This window comes from Blennius ocellaris (genome assembly GCF_963422515.1).
Source record: "Blennius ocellaris genome assembly, chromosome: 19".
In the NCBI taxonomy this organism is placed as follows: domain Eukaryota; kingdom Metazoa; phylum Chordata; class Actinopteri; order Blenniiformes; family Blenniidae; genus Blennius; species Blennius ocellaris.
This window is the reverse complement of record NC_137668.1, coordinates 2,380,511-2,404,054: the sequence shown is the minus strand read 5'-3', so window position 1 is coordinate 2,404,054 and position 23,544 is coordinate 2,380,511. Positions and strand designations below refer to the sequence as shown.

Sequence of the window (23,544 nt, the reverse complement as noted above, 5' to 3'; positions counted from 1 at the left end):
CTCCCAGTTGGAGTGGAATGACTTCCAGTTGGAGTGGAATGACTCCCAATTGAAGTGGGATGACTCCCAGTTGGAGTGGAAAGACTCCCAATTGAAGTGGGATGACTCCCAGTTGGAGTGGAAAGACTCCCAATTGGAATGGGCTGACTCCCAGTTGAAGTGGAATGACTCCCAGCTGAAGTGGAATGACTCCCAGTTGAAATGGAATGGCTCCCAGTTGAAGTGGGATGACTCCCAGTTGAAGTGGAAAGACTCCCAATTGGAATGGGCTGACTCCCAGTTGAAGTGGAATGACTCCCAGTTGAAATGGAATGGCTCCCAGTTGAAGTGGGATGACTCCCAGTTGGAGTGGAAAGACTCCCAATTGGAATGGGCTGACTCCCAGTTGAAGTGGAATGACTCCCAGTTGAAGTGGAATGACTCCCAGTTGGAGTGGAATGACTCCCAGTTGAAATAGAATGACTCCCAGTTGAAGTGGGATGACTCCCAGTTGGAGTGGAAAGACTCCCAATTGGAATGGGCTGACTCCCAGTTGAAGTGGAATGACTCCCAGTTGGAGTGGAATGACTCCCAGTTGAAATGGAATGACTCACAGTTGAAATAGAATGACTCCCAGTTGAAGTGGGATGACTCCCAGTTGGAGTGGAAAGACTCCCAATTGGAATGGGCTGACTCCCAGTTGAAGTGGAATGACTCCCAGTTGGAGTGGAATGACTCCCAGTTGAAATGGAATGACTCACAGTTGAAATAGAATGACTCCCAGTTGAAATGGAATGACTCCCAGTTGAAATGGAATGACTCCCAGTTAAAATGGAATGAATCCCAGTTAAAATGGAATGACTCCCAGTTAAAATGGAATGACTCCCAGTTGGAATGGAATGACTCCCAGTTGGAGTGGAATGACTTCCAGTTGGAGTGGAATGACTCCCAATTGAAGTGGGATGACTCCCAGTTGGAGTGGAAAGACTCCCAATTGAAGTGGGATGACTCCCAGTTGGAGTGGAAAGACTCCCAATTGGAATGGGCTGACTCCCAGTTGAAGTGGAATGACTCCCAGCTGAAGTGGAATGACTCCCAGTTGAAATGGAATGGCTCCCAGTTGAAGTGGGATGACTCCCAGTTGAAGTGGAAAGACTCCCAATTGGAATGGGCTGACTCCCAGTTGAAGTGGAATGACTCCCAGTTGAAATGGAATGGCTCCCAGTTGAAGTGGGATGACTCCCAGTTGGAGTGGAAAGACTCCCAATTGGAATGGGCTGACTCCCAGTTGAAGTGGAATGACTCCCAGTTGAAGTGGAATGACTCCCAGTTGGAGTGGAATGACTCCCAGTTGAAATAGAATGACTCCCAGTTGAAGTGGGATGACTCCCAGTTGGAGTGGAAAGACTCCCAATTGGAATGGGCTGACTCCCAGTTGAAGTGGAATGACTCCCAGTTGGAGTGGAATGACTCCCAGTTGAAATGGAATGACTCACAGTTGAAATAGAATGACTCCCAGTTGAAATGGAATGACTCCCAGTTAAAATGGAATGAATCCCAGTTAAAATGGAATGACTCCCAGTTAAAATGGAATGACTCCCAGTTGGAATGGAATGACTCCCAGTTGGAGTGGAATGACTTCCAGTTGGAGTGGAATGACTCCCAATTGAAGTGGGATGACTCCCAGTTGGAGTGGAAAGACTCCCAATTGAAGTGGGATGACTCCCAGTTGGAGTGGAAAGACTCCCAATTGGAATGGGCTGACTCCCAGTTGAAGTGGAATGACTCCCAGCTGAAGTGGAATGACTCCCAGTTGAAATGGAATGGCTCCCAGTTGAAATAGAATGACTCCCAGTTGAAGTGGGATGACTCCCAGTTGGAGTGGAAAGACTCCCAATTGGAATGGGCTGACTCCCAGTTGAAGTGGAATGACTCCCAGTTGGAGTGGAATGACTCCCAGTTGAAATGGAATGACTCACAGTTGAAATAGAATGACTCCCAGTTGAAATGGAATGACTCCCAGTTAAAATGGAATGAATCCCAGTTAAAATGGAATGACTCCCAGTTAAAATGGAATGACTCCCAGTTGGAATGGAATGACTCCCAGTTGGAGTGGAATGACTTCCAGTTGGAGTGGAATGACTCCCAATTGAAGTGGGATGACTCCCAGTTGGAGTGGAAAGACTCCCAATTGAAGTGGGATGACTCCCAGTTGGAGTGGAAAGACTCCCAATTGGAATGGGCTGACTCCCAGTTGAAGTGGAATGACTCCCAGCTGAAGTGGAATGACTCCCAGTTGAAATGGAATGGCTCCCAGTTGAAGTGGGATGACTCCCAGTTGAAGTGGAAAGACTCCCAATTGGAATGGGCTGACTCCCAGTTGAAGTGGAATGACTCCCAGTTGAAATGGAATGGCTCCCAGTTGAAGTGGGATGACTCCCAGTTGGAGTGGAAAGACTCCCAATTGGAATGGGCTGACTCCCAGTTGAAGTGGAATGACTCCCAGTTGAAGTGGAATGACTCCCAGTTGGAGTGGAATGACTCCCAGTTGAAATAGAATGACTCCCAGTTGAAGTGGGATGACTCCCAGTTGGAGTGGAAAGACTCCCAATTGGAATGGGCTGACTCCCAGTTGAAGTGGAATGACTCCCAGTTGGAGTGGAATGACTCCCAGTTGAAATGGAATGACTCACAGTTGAAATAGAATGACTCCCAGTTGAAGTGGGATGACTCCCAGTTGGAGTGGAAAGACTCCCAATTGGAATGGGCTGACTCCCAGTTGAAGTGGAATGACTCCCAGTTGGAGTGGAATGACTCCCAGTTGAAATGGAATGACTCACAGTTGAAATAGAATGACTCCCAGTTGAAATGGAATGACTCCCAGTTAAAATGGAATGAATCCCAGTTAAAATGGAATGACTCCCAGTTAAAATGGAATGACTCCCAGTTGGAATGGAATGACTCCCAGTTGGAGTGGAATGACTTCCAGTTGGAGTGGAATGACTCCCAGTTGAAATGGAATGGCTCCCAGTTGAAGTGGGATGACTCCCAGCTGAAGTGGAATGACTCCCAGTTGAAATGGAATGGCTCCCAGTTGAAGTGGGATGACTCCCAGTTGAAGTGGAAAGACTCCCAATTGGAATGGGCTGACTCCCAGTTGAAGTGGAATGACTCCCAGCTGAAGTGGAATGACTCCCAGTTGAAATGGAATGGCTCCCAGTTGAAGTGGGATGACTCCCAGTTGAAGTGGAAAGACTCCCAATTGGAATGGGCTGACTCCCAGTTGAAGTGGAATGACTCCCAGTTGAACTGGAATGGCTCCCAGTTGAAGTGGGATGACTCCCAGTTGGAGTGGAAAGACTCCCAATTGGAATGGGCTGACTCCCAGTTGAAGTGGAATGACTCCCAGTTGGAGTGGAATGACTCCCAGTTGAAATAGAATGACTCCCAGTTGAAGTGGGATGACTCCCAGTTGGAGTGGAAAGACTCCCAATTGGAATGGGCTGACTCCCAGTTGAAGTGGAATGACTCCCAGTTGGAGTGGAATGACTCCCAGTTGAAATGGAATGACTCACAGTTGAAATAGAATGACTCCCAGTTGAAGTGGGATGACTCCCAGTTGGAGTGGAAAGACTCCCAATTGGAATGGGCTGACTCCCAGTTGAAGTGGAATGACTCCCAGTTGGAGTGGAATGACTCCCAGTTGAAATGGAATGACTCACAGTTGAAATAGAATGACTCCCAGTTGAAGTGGGATGACTCCCAGTTGGAGTGGAAAGACTCCCAATTGGAATGGGCTGACTCCCAGTTGAAGTGGAATGACTCCCAGTTGGAGTGGAATGACTCCCAGTTGAAATGGAATGACTCACAGTTGAAGTGGAATGACTCCCAGCTGAAGTGGAATGACTCCCAGTTGAAATGGAATGGCTCCCAGTTGAAGTGGGATGACTCCCAGTTGAAGTGGAAAGACTCCCAATTGGAATCGGCTGACTCCCAGTTGAAGTGGAATGACTCCCAGTTGAAATGGAATGGCTCCCAGTTGAAGTGGGATGACTCCCAGTTGGAGTGGAAAGACTCCCAATTGGAATGGGCTGACTCCCAGTTGAAGTGGAATGACTCCCAGTTGAAGTGGAATGACTCCCAGTTGGAGTGGAATGACTCCCAGTTGAAATAGAATGACTCCCAGTTGAAGTGGGATGACTCCCAGTTGGAGTGGAAAGACTCCCAATTGGAATGGGCTGACTCCCAGTTGAAGTGGAATGACTCCCAGTTGGAGTGGAATGACTCCCAGTTGAAATGGAATGACTCACAGTTGAAATAGAATGACTCCCAGTTGAAGTGGGATGACTCCCAGTTGGAGTGGAAAGACTCCCAATTGGAATGGGCTGACTCCCAGTTGAAGTGGAATGACTCCCAGTTGGAGTGGGATGACTCCCAGTTGGAGTGGAAAGACTCCCAATTGGAATGGGCTGACTCCCAGTTGAAGTGGAATGACTCCCAGTTGAAGTGGAATGACTCCCAGTTGGAGTGGAATGACTCCCAGTTGAAATAGAATGACTCCCAGTTGAAGTGGGATGACTCCCAGTTGGAGTGGAAAGACTCCCAATTGGAATGGGCTGACTCCCAGTTGAAGTGGAATGACTCCCAGTTGGAGTGGAATGACTCCCAGTTGAAATGGAATGACTCACAGTTGAAATAGAATGACTCCCAGTTGAAATGGAATGACTCCCAATTAAAATGGAATGAATCCCAGTTAAAATGGAATGACTCCCAGTTAAAATGGAATGACTCCCAGTTGGAATGGAATGACTCACAGTTGAAATAGAATGACTCCCAGTTGAAGTGGGATGACTCCCAGTTGGAGTGGAAAGACTCCCAATTGGAATGGGCTGACTCCCAGTTGAAGTGGAATGACTCCCAGTTGGAGTGGAATGACTCCCAGTTGAAATGGAATGACTCACAGTTGAAATAGAATGACTCCCAGTTGAAATGGAATGACTCCCAGTTAAAATGGAATGAATCCCAGTTAAAATGGAATGACTCCCAGTTAAAATGGAATGACTCCCAGTTGGAATGGAATGACTCCCAGTTGGAGTGGAATGACTTCCAGTTGGAGTGGAATGACTCCCAATTGAAGTGGGATGACTCCCAGTTGGAGTGGAAAGACTCCCAATTGAAGTGGGATGACTCCCAGTTGGAGTGGAAAGACTCCCAATTGGAATGGGCTGACTCCCAGTTGAAGTGGAATGACTCCCAGCTGAAGTGGAATGACTCCCAGTTGAAATGGAATGGCTCCCAGTTGAAGTGGGATGACTCCCAGTTGAAGTGGAAAGACTCCCAATTGGAATGGGCTGACTCCCAGTTGAAGTGGAATGACTCCCAGTTGAAATGGAATGGCTCCCAGTTGAAGTGGGATGACTCCCAGTTGGAGTGGAAAGACTCCCAATTGGAATGGGCTGACTCCCAGTTGAAGTGGAATGACTCCCAGTTGGAGTGGAATGACTCCCAGTTGAAATAGAATGACTCCCAGTTAAAGTGGGATGACTCCCAGTTGGAGTGGAAAGACTCCCAATTGGAATGGGCTGACTCCCAGTTGAAGTGGAATGACTCACAGTTGAAATAGAATGACTCCCAGTTGAAGTGGGATGACTCCCAGTTGGAGTGGAAAGACTCCCAATTGGAATGGGCTGACTCCCAGTTGAAGTGGAATGACTCCCAGTTGGAGTGGAATGACTCCCAGTTGAAATGGAATGATTCACAGTTGAAATAGAATGACTCCCAGTTGAAGTGGGATGACTCCCAGTTGGAGTGGAAAGACTCCCAATTGGAATGGGCTGACTCCCAGTTGAAGTGGAATGACTCCCAGTTGGAGTGGAATGACTCCCAGTTGAAATGGAATGACTCACAGTTGAAATAGAATGACTCCCAGTTGAAATGGAATGACTCCCAGTTAAAATGGAATGAATCCCAGTTAAAATGGAATGACTCCCAGTTAAAATGGAATGACTCCCAGTTGGAATGGAATGACTCCCAGTTGGAGTGGAATGACTTCCAGTTGGAGTGGAATGACTCCCAATTGAAGTGGGATGACTCCCAGTTGGAGTGGAAAGACTCCCAATTGAAGTGGGATGACTCCCAGTTGGAGTGGAAAGACTCCCAATTGGAATGGGCTGACTCCCAGTTGAAGTGGAATGACTCCCAGCTGAAGTGGAATGACTCCCAGTTGAAATGGAATGGCTCCCAGTTGAAGTGGGATGACTCCCAGTTGAAGTGGAAAGACTCCCAATTGGAATGGGCTGACTCCCAGTTGAAGTGGAATGACTCCCAGTTGGAGTGGAATGACTCCCAGTTGAAATGGAATGACTCACAGTTGAAATAGAATGACTCCCAGTTGAAATGGAATGACTCCCAGTTAAAATGGAATGAATCCCAGTTAAAATGGAATGACTCCCAGTTAAAATGGAATGACTCCCAGTTGGAATGGAATGACTCCCAGTTGGAGTGGAATGACTTCCAGTTGGAGTGGAATGACTCCCAATTGAAGTGGGATGACTCCCAGTTGGAGTGGAAAGACTCCCAATTGAAGTGGGATGACTCCCAGTTGGAGTGGAAAGACTCCCAATTGGAATGGGCTGACTCCCAGTTGAAGTGGAATGACTCCCAGCTGAAGTGGAATGACTCCCAGTTGAAATGGAATGGCTCCCAGTTGAAGTGGGATGACTCCCAGTTGAAGTGGAAAGACTCCCAATTGGAATCGGCTGACTCCCAGTTGAAGTGGAATGACTCCCAGTTGAAATGGAATGGCTCCCAGTTGAAGTGGGATGACTCCCAGTTGGAGTGGAAAGACTCCCAATTGGAATGGGCTGACTCCCAGTTGAAGTGGAATGACTCCCAGTTGAAGTGGAATGACTCCCAGTTGGAGTGGAATGACTCCCAGTTGAAATAGAATGACTCCCAGTTGAAGTGGGATGACTCCCAGTTGGAGTGGAAAGACTCCCAATTGGAATGGGCTGACTCCCAGTTGAAGTGGAATGACTCCCAGTTGGAGTGGAATGACTCCCAGTTGAAATGGAATGACTCACAGTTGAAATAGAATGACTCCCAGTTGAAGTGGGATGACTCCCAGTTGGAGTGGAAAGACTCCCAATTGGAATGGGCTGACTCCCAGTTGAAGTGGAATGACTCCCAGTTGGAGTGGAATGACTCCCAGTTGAAATGGAATGACTCACAGTTGAAATAGAATGACTCCCAGTTGAAATGGAATGACTCCCAGTTAAAATGGAATGAATCCCAGTTAAAATGGAATGACTCCCAGTTAAAATGGAATGACTCCCAGTTGGAATGGAATGACTCCCAGTTGGAGTGGAATGACTTCCAGTTGGAGTGGAATGACTCCCAATTGAAGTGGGATGACTCCCAGTTGGAGTGGAAAGACTCCCAATTGAAGTGGGATGACTCCCAGTTGGAGTGGAAAGACTCCCAATTGGAATGGGCTGACTCCCAGTTGAAGTGGAATGACTCCCAGCTGAAGTGGAATGACTCCCAGTTGAAATGGAATGGCTCCCAGTTGAAGTGGGATGACTCCCAGTTGAAGTTGAAAGACTCCCAATTGGAATGGGCTGACTCCCAGTTGAAGTGGAATGACTCCCAGTTGAAATGGAATGGCTCCCAGTTGAAGTGGGATGACTCCCAGTTGGAGTGGAAAGACTCCCAATTGGAATGGGCTGACTCCCAGTTGAAGTGGAATGACTCCCAGTTGGAGTGGAATGACTCCCAGTTGAAATAGAATGACTCCCAGTTAAAGTGGGATGACTCCCAGTTGGAGTGGAAAGACTCCCAATTGGAATGGGCTGACTCCCAGTTGAAGTGGAATGACTCCCAGTTGGAGTGGAATGACTCCCAGTTGAAATGGAATGACTCACAGTTGAAATAGAATGACTCCCAGTTGAAGTGGGATGACTCCCAGTTGGAGTGGAAAGACTCCCAATTGGAATGGGCTGACTCCCAGTTGAAGTGGAATGACTCCCAGTTGGAGTGGAATGACTCCCAGTTGAAATGGAATGACTCACAGTTGAAATAGAATGACTCCCAGTTGAAGTGGGATGACTCCCAGTTGGAGTGGAAAGACTCCCAATTGGAATGGGCTGACTCCCAGTTGAAGTGGAATGACTCCCAGTTGGAGTGGAATGACTCCCAGTTGAAATGGAATGACTCACAGTTGAAATAGAATGACTCCCAGTTGAAATGGAATGACTCCCAGTTAAAATGGAATGAATCCCAGTTAAAATGGAATGACTCCCAGTTAAAATGGAATGACTCCCAGTTGGAATGGAATGACTCCCAGTTGGAGTGGAATGACTTCCAGTTGGAGTGGAATGACTCCCAATTGAAGTGGGATGACTCCCAGTTGGAGTGGAAAGACTCCCAATTGAAGTGGGATGACTCCCAGTTGGAGTGGAAAGACTCCCAATTGGAATGGGCTGACTCCCAGTTGAAGTGGAATGACTCCCAGCTGAAGTGGAATGACTCCCAGTTGAAATGGAATGGCTCCCAGTTGAAGTGGGATGACTCACAGTTGAAGTGGAAAGACTCCCAATTGGAATGGGCTGACTCCCAGTTGAAGTGGAATGACTCCCAGTTGAAATGGAATGGCTCCCAGTTGAAGTGGGATGACTCCCAGTTGGAGTGGAAAGACTCCCAATTGGAATGGGCTGACTCCCAGTTGAAGTGGAATGACTCCCAGTTGAAGTGGAATGACTCCCAGTTGGAGTGGAATGACTCCCAGTTGAAATAGAATGACTCCCAGTTGAAGTGGGATGACTCCCAGTTGGAGTGGAAAGACTCCCAATTGGAATGGGCTGATTCCCAGTTGAAGTGGAATGACTCCCAGTTGGAGTGGAATGACTCCCAGTTGAAATGGAATGACTCACAGTTGAAATAGAATGACTCCCAGTTGAAGTGGGATGACTCCCAGTTGGAGTGGAAAGACTCCCAATTGGAATGGGCTGACTCCCAGTTGAAGTGGAATGACTCCCAGTTGGAGTGGAATGACTCCCAGTTGAAATGGAATGACTCACAGTTGAAATAGAATGACTCCCAGTTGAAATGGAATGACTCCCAGTTAAAATGGAATGAATCCCAGTTAAAATGGAATGACTCCCAGTTAAAATGGAATGACTCCCAGTTGGAATGGAATGACTCCCAGTTGGAGTGGAATGACTTCCAGTTGGAGTGGAATGACTCCCAATTGAAGTGGGATGACTCCCAGTTGGAGTGGAAAGACTCCCAATTGAAGTGGGATGACTCCCAGTTGGAGTGGAAAGACTCCCAATTGGAATGGGCTGACTCCCAGTTGAAGTGGAATGACTCCCAGCTGAAGTGGAATGACTCCCAGTTGAAATGGAATGGCTCCCAGTTGAAGTGGGATGACTCCCAGTTGAAGTGGAAAGACTCCCAATTGGAATGGGCTGACTCCCAGTTGAAGTGGAATGACTCCCAGTTGAAATGGAATGGCTCCCAGTTGAAGTGGGATGACTCCCAGTTGGAGTGGAAAGACTCCCAATTGGAATGGGCTGACTCCCAGTTGAAGTGGAATGACTCCCAGTTGAAATGGAATGGCTCCCAGTTGAAGTGGGATGACTCCCAGTTGGAGTGGAAAGACTCCCAATTGGAATGGGCTGACTCCCAGTTGAAGTGGAATGACTCCCAGTTGGAGTGGAATGACTCCCAGTTGAAATAGAATGACTCCCAGTTGAAGTGGGATGACTCCCAGTTGGAGTGGAAAGACTCCCAATTGGAATGGGCTGACTCCCAGTTGAAGTGGAATGACTCCCAGTTGGAGTGGAATGACTCCCAGTTGAAATGGAATGACTCACAGTTGAAATAGAATGACTCCCAGTTGAAGTGGGATGACTCCCAGTTGGAGTGGAAAGACTCCCAATTGGAATGGGCTGACTCCCAGTTGAAGTGGAATGACTCCCAGTTGGAGTGGAATGACTCCCAGTTGAAATGGAATGACTCCCAGTTAAAATGGAATGAATCCCAGTTGAAATGGAATGACTCCCAGTTAAAATGGAATGACTCCCAGTTGGAATGGAATGACTCCCAGTTAAAATGGAATGAATCCCAGTTGAAATGGAATGACTCCCAGTTAAAATGGAATGAATCCCAGTTGAAATGGAATGACTCCCAGTTAAAATGGAATGAATCCCAGTTAAAATGGAATGAATCCCAGTTAAAATGGAATGAATCCCAGTTGAAAGGGCTGACTCCCAGTTGTAGTGGAATATAGCTCTGGGCAGTAGGCGGCTATCCAGAGCCAAACCCAAACTCACGGCATGCACCGCTTCAGACAATGTCTTGTGACTCCGCCCCCAGTCTGCGCGGACAGCTGTCAGCTCCTTCAGTAAAACCAGACCAACATGGCGGCTCGAACACAAACTTTCTCTTTTATTTTTAAAACAGATCAGACAATTTCTGAAAACCAAAAGCTGAGTGCAGAAAAGCACCCTTAGCCAAACAGCTCCTGTCAGTCACAGTAAACAGATTCCACCTATAAAGCTATTTTACACTGCGTACCAGTATCAATACCAGTACCACTGTACATTTCATTAATCACATTCACTCATTCACACACCACCGTGGCAGCAGCTGCCGGCAGAGCTCCATCCCTCCACTTGGCAGCAGTTTGGGATTCAGCGTCTTGCTCAAAGACACTTCCACATGTGTACAGGTAGGAGTTGGGGAATCGAACCTGTGACTACCGACTGAGCAATGACTGCTGGTCCACGCCAGTAATCCTGCTCTCACATGAAAATGCTGAGTCTGTGTTGCATTTGGACAGACACTTTGGATAAGAGTCTTCATCACTTCAGTGTCTTTGAGATGTTGAAGTGATGAGGGTGGTGTAGTGGTTTGCCTTGGTGCCTCACAATGGCAGGACAGAGTCTGTGGGGACTGTGTTGCCACTGTGCAGTTTCTCGTAGTAACCTCAATACTTTAAAGATTTGCAGTATTGAGGTTAATTTGTGACGAATTGTCCGATAGATGAGAGTCTGTGGATCGGCTTATTGTAATTTGACATATTGACGAGTATTTTCTGTCGGCAGGCTATGAGTTGCAGTTTCGTCTCGGCCCGACACTCCAGGGTCGAGACGTCCGGGTGTACACCAACTACCCAACCAATGGCTACAAGTTCCATGGTCTACAGTTCCACCCGCTTGACTGGGTTTACCCAAACGGCCAGGAGGATGACTGGGACAAATACTGCAGGTTGGACTTGACAGTGGCTGGATCATACCAGTACTACTTCTCCTGTGGGTGAGTTGCTTTACCTCCTTTTTCAGATGAATTAGTGTGCCTTCGCTCCAAAACCACATTGGACTTTTGAAAAAAGATGAACCGTAATGAATTTGACGCTTTACAATCACAAGAATCAACATATTGTTTTTGTGTCAAAACAGCTTTGGGTATTTTCTCAGATGTTGTGTTACTCCAGAAAGAATAAACACTGACTCGTTTTTATTTTGAGTTGCAACATGTCATGAAGAGCCCAGACTATAGGCATGTGTCCACCTCTGAAAACATTTCATTTCCTAAAGGGGGAAGAAGAAGGTGAGTGGCGGGAACATCGTGGTGGATCCAGTGCTGACAGTCGGACCCAGCAGTGATGTCCTGCCGCTCCACTGTATCAGCAGCCAAACTTGTTTGGCCAAATGTCTCGGACCGCTGGACACGTGGCTCAGCAAGCTCCTGGTGGCGAAGGAGACTGGTAAGTAAAACTGGAGACACACTGTCCAACAGCTCTCCGGGGACGAGGACATCTAAAACCCTCAAAGTCAAAAAGCAGCTTGTCCCCAGCAGGACATCTGAAGTCAGTACCTTCACTGACAGTGTGTCAGCATTTTGTAACATTGTACTAACATGTTACCTCCCAAAGGGACACTGGGGCAGCACAACTGAAATATCATGGTGAGTATGGAGATGTACTTTAGAGATAGTATTACCTTTAATATGAAAGTAGACCGCAAGAGATCGGCCAGCTGTCTGGACCAGACCTCAGGGGGGTGTTAACAGTCAGTACATGGCAATACGTCCCAGCAGCCATAAGAGGGCACTGCCTTGCTCACACATTGTGACCAGTTAGAAGCCACCCTGCAGCCACTTGGTACCATGGACCCTGCAGCCACTTGGCACAGTGGACCCTGCAGCAACTTGGTACCATGGACCCTGCAGCCACTTGGTACCATGGACCCTGCAGCCACTTGGCACAGTGGACCCTGCGGCCACAAAGCACCATGGACCCTGCAGCACCTTGTCACTATGGACCCTGCAGCCACTTGGCACCATGGATCCTTCAACACCTTGTCACCATGGAACCTGCATCCACTTGGTACCATGGACCCTACAGCCACTATGGCACTGTGGACCCTGCAGCCACTTGGCACAGTGGACCCTGCAGCACCTTGTCACCATGGACCCTGCAGCCACTTGGCACAGTGGACCCTGCAGCCCCTTGGCATCATGGACCCTGCAGGCATTTGGCACAGTGGACCCTGCAGCCCCTTGGCACCATGGATCCTGCAGCCACTTGGCACAGTGGACCCTGCAGCCCCTTGGCACCATGGATCCTGCAGGCATTTGGCACAGTGGACCCTGCAGCCCCTTGGCACCATGGATCCTGCAGCCACTTGGCACAGTGGACCCTACAGCCACTTGGCTCACCTACAAACATCTTCTGCTCTGTAACCAAACCTCCTGCTGAGGCCAGTCTTTCTCCTGCTCCGGCTTGCTGGGTGTTGGTAGTCACTTGCCATTGACCAGTGGCCACCATACATCAGTCCAGGAGCCTCATCTAAAAAACATTATGTATGAACCTCGACATCCTGTTCCCTGGTTGGTCTACATTCTTTACCCTGGTTGGGCTACATCCTGTTCCCTGGTTGGTCCACATTCTGTTCCCTCCCTGGTGGTCTACATTTCCACCCTCCTCAGGGCCCATTTGTACGCCAGCCGTGTTTGTTGAGATGACCAATACCCAGTCTAAATATAGAGAAAACTGTTGAAGTGAAGTGACTGTAGTCTTGGGTGCTGAAGTGACTGTTGTCCTGGTGTTGTGTCAGAGGGTGAAATTGGTTGAAATGACTGTCATCCTGGGTGTTGTGTCAGAGGGTGAGGTGTGTTTGAAGTGACTGAAGTCCTGTGTTGTATGAGAGGGTGAGGTGTGTTTGAAGTGACTGAAGTCCTGGGTGTTGTGTGAGAGGGTGAGGTGTGTTTGAAGTGACTGAAGTCCTGTGTTGTATGAGAGGGTGAGGTGTGTTTGAATTGACTGTAGTCCTGTGTTGTATGAGAGGGTGAGATGTGTTTGAATTGACTGTAGTCCTGTGTGTTGTATGAGAGGGTGAGGTGTGTTTGAAGTGACTGAAGTCCTGTGTTGTATGAGAGGGTGAGGTGTGTTTGAAGTGACTGAAGTCCTGGGTGTTGTGTGAGAGGGTGAGGTGTGTTTGAAGTGACTGAAGTCCTGTGTTGTATGAGAGGGTGAGGTGTGTTTGAATTGACTGTAGTCCTGTGTTGTATGAGAGGGTGAGGTGTGTTTGAATTGACTCTAGTCCTGGGATTGAAGTGACTGTAGTCCTTTTGTTGTGTAAGAGCGTGAGTGTCACGGTTCACTCTCAGAGACTCAGGTGCGGACAGAAACACAGCAATCAGGAATACTCTCATAACACTTTATTAATAAGTGATGAGGCAAAGAACTCAAAACCAAAAACCCAAGGAAAGCAAAACGCTAGTGAGACAGAACTAATGACAACCCAGGTACTTTACCCAACAAAACTATAAGGACCCAGCGGGAGACTAAGGAGCACACTGCCCAGAATGAAGCGGCAAATGCGGAGTGGCGTGGCTGGAGCTGGAGGACACGGGAGGTGGTGATGTGCTGAAGCCGTTGGGGTGGGCCAAGGACAGAGTTACAGGCAGGAGCTTGGTGCAGCAGGGTGGGTCCGGTATGTTGGTAGTTCTACGGTCCGACGCCGAGTCTTCATCTGATGCCAGCTTTATAGAGGGAAAGGTGCATTGTTGGGTGAAGCCACACCCTGCTGCAGGTGAGAGCACTCAGGTGATCAGCACTGCACTCCACCTCACACAGCATGCAGCACACGCCCACCTAGGAAAAAGGAAAGGAGGGAGGGGGAAGGGAAAAAATTCTGCCACTAGGCAGAGCCAGAGGTGGAGGTCATGACAGTGAGGTGTGTTCGAAATGACTGAAGTCCTGGGTGTTGTATGAGAGGGTGAGGTGTGTTTGAAGTGACTGAAGTCCTGGGTGTTGTGTGAGAGGGTGAGGTGTGTTTGAAGTGACTGAAGTCCTGCGTGTTGTGTGAGAGGGTGAGATGTGTTTGAAGTGACTGATGTCCTGGGTGTTGTGTGAGAGGGTGAGATGTGTTTGAAGTGACTGAAGTCCTGGGTGTTGTGTGAGAGGGTGAGGTGTGTTTGAAGTGACTGAAGTCCTGGGTGTTGTGTGAGAGGGTGAGGTGTGCTTGAAATGACTGAAGTCCTGGGTGTTGTGTGAGAGGGTGAGGTGTGTTTGAAGTGACTGATGTCCTGGGTGTTGTGTGAGAGGGTGAGGTGTGCTTGAAGTGACTGAAGTCCTGGGTGTTGTGTGAGAGGGTGAGGTTGGGTCGTATGGTTCTTCAGCAGCTCCAGGAACAGTCATATCAAGGTGTCTCTCTCTGGTCCAGGCTACAACATGATCCATGTGACGCCGCTGCAGCAGCTGGGGGGTTCTGGACGCTGCTACTCCATCTCCAACCAGCTGGAGCTGGACACCACCTTCTATCCAGAGGGGCGAAGATCCAACTGGGAAGACGTCAGGGACCTGGTGGAGCTGCTGAGAGATGACTGGAAGATGGTCTGCATCTCTGATGTGGTCTATGATCACACAGGTAAGTATGGATTTACTGCCAGACTGACACGACCACACTTGAGCAAACAGCATTAAAGCTGAAGTAAAGCACTAAAGTAGCAGTAAAGTAACAGTAAAAATGAAGTAAAGTAGAAGTAAAGCAGAAAAGCAGCAGTAAAGATGAAGTAAAGCAGTAAATTAGCAGTAAAGCAGCAATGTTGCAGAAGTAAAGAAATTTCAAATATTGTGGAGCCACAAGTGACTTCATTTTCTCTGTCTGTTGTGTGTATCGGGCGTGTTTGTGTATCGGGTTTGTTGTGAAGTGATGGTGAGCATTTCTTCTCTCCGGTAGCTGCTGACAGTCCCTGGATCTCACTCCACCCTGAATGTGGCTACAACCTGGAGAACTGTCCAGAACTGAAACCAGCATGGCTCCTGGACAGAGCCCTGTGGCACTTCAGCTGTCAGCTGGCTGCTGGGGAGTTCTCCAAACAAGGACTACCGGCACTCCTTCAGGAGGAACATCACTTGACCGTGAGTCTGCATGTTCTTCTCTTCAACCACACACTGTTCTCTGACTGTCAGTCAGCAGGACGTTGCCAAGGAAACATCAGCACCTTCCAATATCAAATTAAATCAAATCAAATCAATCTTTATTTATATAGCACTTTTTTATACAGTGAAGTAACACAAAGTGCTTTAACAAGAATTAAAAACAGTGCAAAGATAAAATAGATGAATAAAAAGCAAATGAACACACACGCACACATGCAGACCCACACCATAAGTGAAGACATGCCTAGTGATATGAAGACATGGCAGGGCACCGAGGACTAAGGTGAGGAAAGGGCCTTCCATGCTGGGGGTGGCACAACGTTTAACCACAGGGGGCACCGCCCCCCTCAGCCAGGCAGACCAGCCAATCCCACCACATACGTGGGGGACCAGCCAGGTGCCTGGGGCAGGGAAACCCAGGGGACAGCACCATCAGGGGCAAATCCAGCCACCACCAGTGTAGCGCCCCCTAGAGGAACCACTGGAGATAAAAAATTCAGTTAATAACTTAAGAAAAGTAGAAAATTAGATAATTATCTAAAATAGATAAAAGTACCGTATTTTCCGCACTATAAGGCACACCGGATTATAAGGCGCACCTACATTGATTGACATAATTTACAACTTTGTTCATATATAAGGCGCACCACATTATAAGGCGCATGGAATAGACCAGTGGTCAGCAACCTGTCACGGATCACACTCAGAGACTCAGTTGCGGACAGAGACACGGCAAACATGGATTCTCTCAGAGTACTTTTAATAAATGAGGTGACAATGAACACAAACCAAAAACATAAGCAAGCAGAACTCCAAGAGCCAGAATTAAAGACGTACGGACTAAACCTAGAAACTACAAACTTAAGCCCAACCAAACAGTACTCCAGAATAAACAATATAGAACCACTACACAGACTACGAAAACACCCCAACCAAACTATCAGGACCCAGCGGGAGACTAAGGGAGCACACTGCCTGGTACGAAGCGGAGCGGGATGAATGGCGTGGTCGACGCTGGAGACCCACGGAGGTGGCGTGGGCTGCAGCCAGGAGGATGGTTGTCCGGGCGTCCTGTGCTGAAGGTGTAGGAACGGGGCAACGAGCTGAGTCTCATGCAGGAGCTTGGTGCAGCAGGGTGGGTCAAGAGCTGCAGCAGAGGAGAGACAAACTTTAACGCAGGGAAAAAACAGACTGAGTCGAAGTCAGGCAGAACAGAGTTCAACTAACGGTAGGTAGTTTTACGGTCCGACACCGAGTCTTCATCTGCTGCCAGCTTTATAGAGAGAGGTGCATGTTGAGTGAAGCCACACCCTGCCGCAGGTGAGTGCACTCAGGAAATCAGCACTGCACTTGTCCACACCTCACACAGCATGCAGCACACGCCCACCTAGGAAAAAGGAATGGAGGGAGGGGGAAGGGAAAAATGCTGCCACTAGGCAGAGCCAGAGGTGGAGGTCATGACAGTACCCCCCCCTCTATGTGCACCTCCGGGTGCACACGTGAAGCGGTCTGGCCGTCGTCTCTTCAGGTCGCGGATCAGCTCGGGGTCCAGAATTTGGCGACGGGGTACCCAGCTGCGTTCTTCAGGGCCATACCCCTCCCAATCCACCAGAAACTGAAGTCCGCGACCCCGTCGGCGCACATCCATAAGGCGTCTTACTGTGTACGCAGGTGCGTCGTCCACCATCCTGGGTGGTGGAGGGGGACGGACAGGGGGGGCCAGAGTGCTCTCTCTGACAGGTTTCACTTGGGACACATGAAAAGTCGGATGGATCCTCATGGAGGCAGGAAGTTTGAGCCGCACCGAACTAGGGTTAACAATCTTGTCTACCTCAAATGGTCCAACAAACCGTGGTGCCAGCTTCCGAGATTCCACCTTCAGGGGAAGATCCTTGGCCCGGAGCCAAACCTTTTGTCCCGGCATATACACTGGAGCAGGAGTGCGTCTGCGATTTGCCTGTTGTTCCATCCTCTGGTTTGACTGAGTTAGTGAGGCCCTGGCCTTCTTCCACGTCCTCTCGCATCTCTTGATGAAACCCTGAATGGATGGGACAGCAATCTCCTCTTCCTGAGATGGGAACAATGGCGGCTGGTACCCGAGGGAGCACTGGAAGGCAACCAAGCCAGAGGAAGAGTTAGGTAGCGTGTTGTGAGCGTACTCTACCCATGGAAGCTGAGAACTCCAGGCAGTGGGGTTTTCTGCCGTGACACATCTCAGCAGGGTTTCCAGGGACTGGTTCGCCCGCTCCGTCTGACCATTTGACTGTGGATGAAACCCAGATGTTAAACTGACTGTGGCACCCAGAGCCTTGCAGAACAGCCTCCACACCTCCGACGTAAACTGAGGTCCACGGTCTGACACAATATCCACTGGTATCCCATGGATCCTGAAGACTTGTGCTACCATTGTCTCAGCCGTCTCTTTAGCAGAGGGGAGTTTAGGAAGAGCGATCAAATGTGCCGCCTTATAAAAAACCGATCGACCACAGTTAAAATGGTTGTATTACCGTTGGAAGGAGGCAATCCTGTAATGAAGTCCACCGCAATGTGTGACCAGGGCCGGTGTGGTACAGGTAGAGGCTGCAGTAGACCAGAGCTGGGCTTGGTCGAGGACTTTTGACGGGCACAGACAGAACAGGCAGCGACAAACTCCTTGGTGTCCTTCTCCATGGTTTCCCACCAAAACCTCTGCCTCAGGACACTAAGGGTACGGGCAGCTCCAGGATGGCAGGTCAACCGAGATGAGTGAGCCCATTGGAGAACCTGTGAGCGAACAGTGTTAGGGATAAATAGGGTCCTGGGTGGACCAGTACCTGGATTGTCTGACTGGTCCGGTGCACTCTGTACCAGGTTCTCGATCTCCCATGTCAGAGAGGCAACTAGGCAGGTCTTGGGCAGGATGGTCTCAGGTTCTCTGGACTGCTCCTCCCTGGAGTGCAGGCGGGACAGGGCATCCGGCTTCACATTCCTGGATCCGGGGCGGTACGTGAGGGTGAACTGGAAGAGACCAAAAAATAATGCCCAGCGAGCCTGTCTCGAATTGAGCCTCCTGGCGGAGCGGACATATTCCAGGTTCTTGTGGTCCGTCCACACCACAAACGGTTATTCCGCCCCCTCCTACCAGTGTCGCCACTCCTCCAGGGCCATCTTCACTGCCAGCAGCTCTCGGTTTCCCACATCATAGTTCTGTTCCGCTGGGGAGAGACGACGGGAAAAGAAGGCACATGGATGCAGCTTACCATCACTCGGGCTGTGCTGAGATAATACTGCTCCCACACCAGTATCAGATGCATCCACTTCGACGATGAACTGCAGCGTTGGGTCGGGTTGAACTAATATTGGCGCCGAGGTAAACCGGTCCTTCAATGACTGGAAGGCTTGGGCTGCTTCAGTGGTCCAGGAGAAGGTTTGAGAGGTGGAGGTCAGAGCGGTAAGGGGTGCAGCCACTTTGCTGTAATCACTTATAAACCTCCGATAAAAGTTGGCAAACCCTAAAAACCGCTGAAGTTGTTTCCGGGTTTCAGGTTCTGGCCAATCTTTTACTGCAGACAGTTTCTGAGGATCCATCCTTAGCTCCCCCCGTGAGATCACATATCCGAGGAAGGATGTAATAGAGGTGTGAAATTCACATTTCTCTGCCTTCACAAACAACCGGTTCTTGAGGAGTCGTTCCAGGACTTGTCGGACATGCAGGGTGTGCTCCTCTGGGGTCTGGGAGTAGATAAGGATGTCGTCGAGGTAAACAAAAACAAACCGGTTTATCATATCCCGAAGGACATCATTGATTAGACTTTGGAAGACAGCAGGGGCATTAGTGAGCCCAAAGGGCATCACTAGGTACTCAAAGTGTCCCAGAGGAGTGTTGAAAGCTGTCTTCCATTCGTCCCCCTGGCGGATCCGGATGAGGTGGTAGGCATTTCTGAGGTCGAGTTTGGTGAAGATGTTGGCACCATGTAATGAGGAAAATGCCGAGTTGATCAGAGGTAGGGGCTATGGATTCTTCACAGTGATCTCATTCAGGCCACGAAAGTCTATGCAGGGACGTAGGGTGCCATCCTTCTTGTCCACGAAGAAAAACCCTGCACCCACCGGAGAGGAGGATGGTCTGATGATCCCTGCAGCCAGCGAATCACGAATGTAATCCTCCATGGCAGTCTGTTCAGGCTTGGACACATTATATAGGCGGCTTTTGTGAAGGGTCGCACCCGAAAGGAGCTCTATAGCACAGTCATAAGGGCGATGTGGGGGAAGAGAGAGTGCACTCTCTTTACAAAACACTGGTGCCAGGTCATGATACTCTGGAGGAACCTTGGACAGGTCCACAGGAACAGGTGACCGGTGAAGATCAGCTGTCGCAGGTGTCAGGGCAGATCGAAGGCAGCTGGCATGACTCTGGGGGCTCCATGACGAAACCTTGTCTCTGCTCCAATCTATCTGGGGATTGTGCAGCTTCAACCAGGGGTAACCCAGGACTACAGGTGGGTTGGAGTGATCTATAATATGAAACCTCAGACTTTCATGATGATTTCCAGCCAACACCAACCTTACAGGGACGGATCGGAACCGGACTTGGGCTAACGGAAGGCCATTTAGTGCTCGGGCCTCAACAGGAACTTTGAGAGGCTCGATCGGGATCTGGAGCTGCTCAGCGAGTTGGCTGTCCAGGAAGTTTTCTTTGGCGCCAGAGTCAATTAACACATTCACTGGGACAGGCTGAACTCGCCAGCAGAGAGAAGCGGCCAGCTGGAGACGTGGAGGGGAGGAGGTCATGGTTCGGCTCACCTGGATTCCTCCCGTTACTGGTGAGCCACCCCTTTTGCTGGACGGTTGGGGCAGGTGGCAATGTAATGGCCAGTCCGGCCACAGTACAGACAAGCGTTCGTGGCTTGGCGTCGTTTCCTCTCTTGAGGTGTGATGTGCGCCCACCCAATCTGCATGGGCTCCGGTTCAGTTTCAGATGACGGGGAGTTCACTGGACTTGCCTGAACCGGGTTCGGGAAGCGGGTTGCAGTTGGTCGGAATGGCTGGCTGCGTTCTCGTCTGCGTTCCCGTAGACGATTATCCAGATTAATTGTCAGAGCGATGAGGGTATCCAGGTTTGCAGCCTCCTCTCGTGTGGCGAGTTGGTCCTTCAACTCCTCGATAGAAGGCATTCTGCAGGGCTGCATCATTGAATCCACTCTCCACGGAAAGAGTACGAAATTCTATTGCAAATTCCGCTGCACTCCTGGCCCCCTGCCGCAAGGTGGTAAGGCGGTTTCCGGCATCCCGGCTCCGAACAGGGTGGTCAAATATCTTCTTCATCTCATTGGTGAAGGCAGAATATGAGGAGCATATTTCGCCTTGCCTCTCCCAAACAGATGCTCCCCAATCCCTCCCCGGGCCCTTCAACAACCCAACCAAATAAGCTATTCGAGACCTATCAGAAGCATAAGACATAGGCTGTAACTCAAAAACCAAGGAAACCTGAGTAAGAAACGCTTGACAGGAACCCAAGTTTCCGGCGTAGCGTTCCGGTGTGGGCACAGCGGGTTCACGAGGAAAAGGGAGTGGTGAAGGATTCGTGTTGGGAGATGCCGAACTAGGAGTGGGAACAGTAACTACTGGGGCAGCTGAGGAAGTAGTCATAACTGTGGCTAAAGAATTAACCTTGCTGGTTAGCTGAGAGACTTGATTTAATAAAGCATGGTTACTCTCTACCAAAGTGCGTAGCAGCATGTCGTGGTGACCCAACATGGCGCCATGACTGGCCATAGCCTGTTCCAGGCCTGGTGCCTGAGAGACCTGATCAGCGCCGGTCACATTGTCCGCTGAGTTCATCTTGGTCGGACCGTACTGTCACGGATCACACTCAGAGACTCAGTTGCGGACAAAGACACGGCAAACAGGGATACTCTCAGAGTACTTTTAATAAATGAGGTGACAATGAACACAAACCAAAACATAAGCAAGCAGAACTCCAAGAGCCAGAATTAAAGACGTACGGACTAAACCTAGAAACTACAAACTTAAGCCCAACCAAACAGTACTCCAGAATAAACAATATAGAACCACTACACAGACTACGAAAACACCCCAACCAAACTATCAGGACCCAGCGGGAGACTAAGGGAGCACACTGCCTGGTACGAAGCGGAGCGGGATGAATGGCGTGGTCGACGCTGGAGACCCACGGAGGTGGCGTGGGCTGCAGCCAGGAGGATGGTTGTCCGGGCGTCCTGTGCTGAAGGTGTAGGAACGGGGCAACGAGCTGAGTCTCATGCAGGAGCTTGGTGCAGCAGGGTGGGTCAAGAGCTGCAGCCGAGGAGAGACAAACTTTAACGCAGGGAAAAAACAGACTGAGTCGAAGTCAGGCAGAACAGAGTTCAACTAACGGTAGGTAGTTTTACGGTCCGACACCGAGTCTTCATCTGCTGCCAGCTTTATAGAGAGAGGTGCATGTTGAGTGAAGCCACACCCTGCCGCAGGTGAGTGCACTCAGGAAATCAGCACTGCACTGCACTCGTCCACACCTCACACAGCATGCAGCACACGCCCACCTAGGAAAAAGGAAAGGAGGGAGGGGGAAGGGAAAAATGCTGCCACTAGGCAGAGCCAGAGGTGGAGGTCATGACACAACCTTTATAGCTCAAAGCCATTATGTTACATTTTCCACTGATTCTAACACCCAGAGAGGTGCACACACTTTATTTTGATAGTCCTACCTGCAGCCTATGCCAGGACGACACTACACACAAAACCTTCTTCACTGCTGGTTGACAACTTACAACTACCGGTAATAAACTAAACTACATGAACTAAGCAACAAAAACACAACACAACACAATTATTACCGACACCACAAACCAAATAGAACCCCCAATAATTGCATTTAAAGCACCACAAACAGAAACTCCCATAATGCATTGCAGCTATCGGCTCCTTTATGCATTTGCACAGAGGTGGTCACTGCAAGGCATGATGGGAATTCATGTTTTGTGTTGTTGGAGGTTATAGTGGGTTGTTGTTGGGCTTGGTGTTGTGTTGATTGTGTTTATGTGTTTTTGTTCCCCAGTTTAGGGAGTCATTATTTCATCTAGTTTATTTTGGTTTGTTAGAATGTTGGTGTGCAACCATGAGTGATGAAGGTGTTGTGTGGAGTGTCGTCCGCTCTGAAGATCCTGTTGTGAAGTTAGAGTTGTCAAAATAAAAGCTTCTGGTTGTTCAGCTGTCAAATAGCAGTCTCAAGTAAAGCAATTCTTCCATATATAAGGCGCACTGGGTTATAAGGCGCACTGGCAGCTTTTGAGAACATTTGAGGTATTTAGGTGCCTTATAGTGCGGAAAATACGGTAGATCAATAAATTGCTAAAATACATAAACATATATACATAAATATATAAATACATACACATATATAAAATCAGTTAAAAGCCTGATTAAAAAGGTGAATTTTTAGCCCTTTTATAAAAACCGCAACGGACTCTGCTGCCCTGAGGTTCCCCGGCAGGCTGTTCCACAAACGGGGGCCATAGGACCTGAACCAGCCTCCCCGTGAGTCTTGGTCCTCGTTTGAGGGACAATTAAAAGTGCCGGAGGACCTCAGGGCCTGCGAGGGTTGATATGATAAAAGTAGTTCGGATAAATAAGAGGGTGCAAAACCATTAAGACACTTAAAAACTAGTAAAATAATCTTAAAATCGATCCTGAAGCGAACGGGGAGCCAATGCAGTGATTTTAAAACAGGCGTGATGTGGGCCCGCCCTCTGGTCCTCGTCAGCACTCGTGCAGCAGAGTTTTGTAAGAGTTGTAGTGGTGCTAAAGTTTTCTTGGGGAGACCAGAGAGCAGGGCGTTACAATAGTCAATTCGACAAGAGATAAAAGCATTAGCACCTCAGTGTTTCCCTGAGAGAGAAATGGGCGGAGTCTGGCTATATTCTTCAGGTGATAAAAACCATCTTTTTGACATTTTTGATGTGTGAGATAAAATTAAGCTCAGAGTCAAAAGTTACGCCCAGGTTCTTTAGAGATGAAGATGAGTTAAAATCTAGCAGTTTTGGTAAAAGTTTCTGTCTCTGGTGTTCAGGACCTACAACTAAAACCTCTGTTTTGTCCTGGTTGAGCTGGAGGAAGTT

General features: G+C 49.0%; 1 protein-coding gene across 2 annotated transcripts in view; it reads left to right on the top strand.

Annotated features, from left to right (window-relative positions):
• The window catches only part of LOC308143749 (glycogen debranching enzyme-like), a 90,398-nt gene that overhangs the window by 8,904 nt on the left and 57,950 nt on the right, over positions 1 to 23,544 (top strand). For both annotated transcript variants that reach the window (XM_080514660.1, XM_080514659.1), the window contains exons 2-5: positions 11,088 to 11,298; positions 11,580 to 11,749; positions 14,712 to 14,915; positions 15,228 to 15,409. In XM_080514660.1, the coding sequence (XP_080370786.1) occupies positions 11,088 to 11,298; positions 11,580 to 11,749; positions 14,712 to 14,915; positions 15,228 to 15,409 (767 nt within the window). The remainder of the gene's footprint in view (positions 1 to 11,087; positions 11,299 to 11,579; positions 11,750 to 14,711; positions 14,916 to 15,227; positions 15,410 to 23,544) is intronic.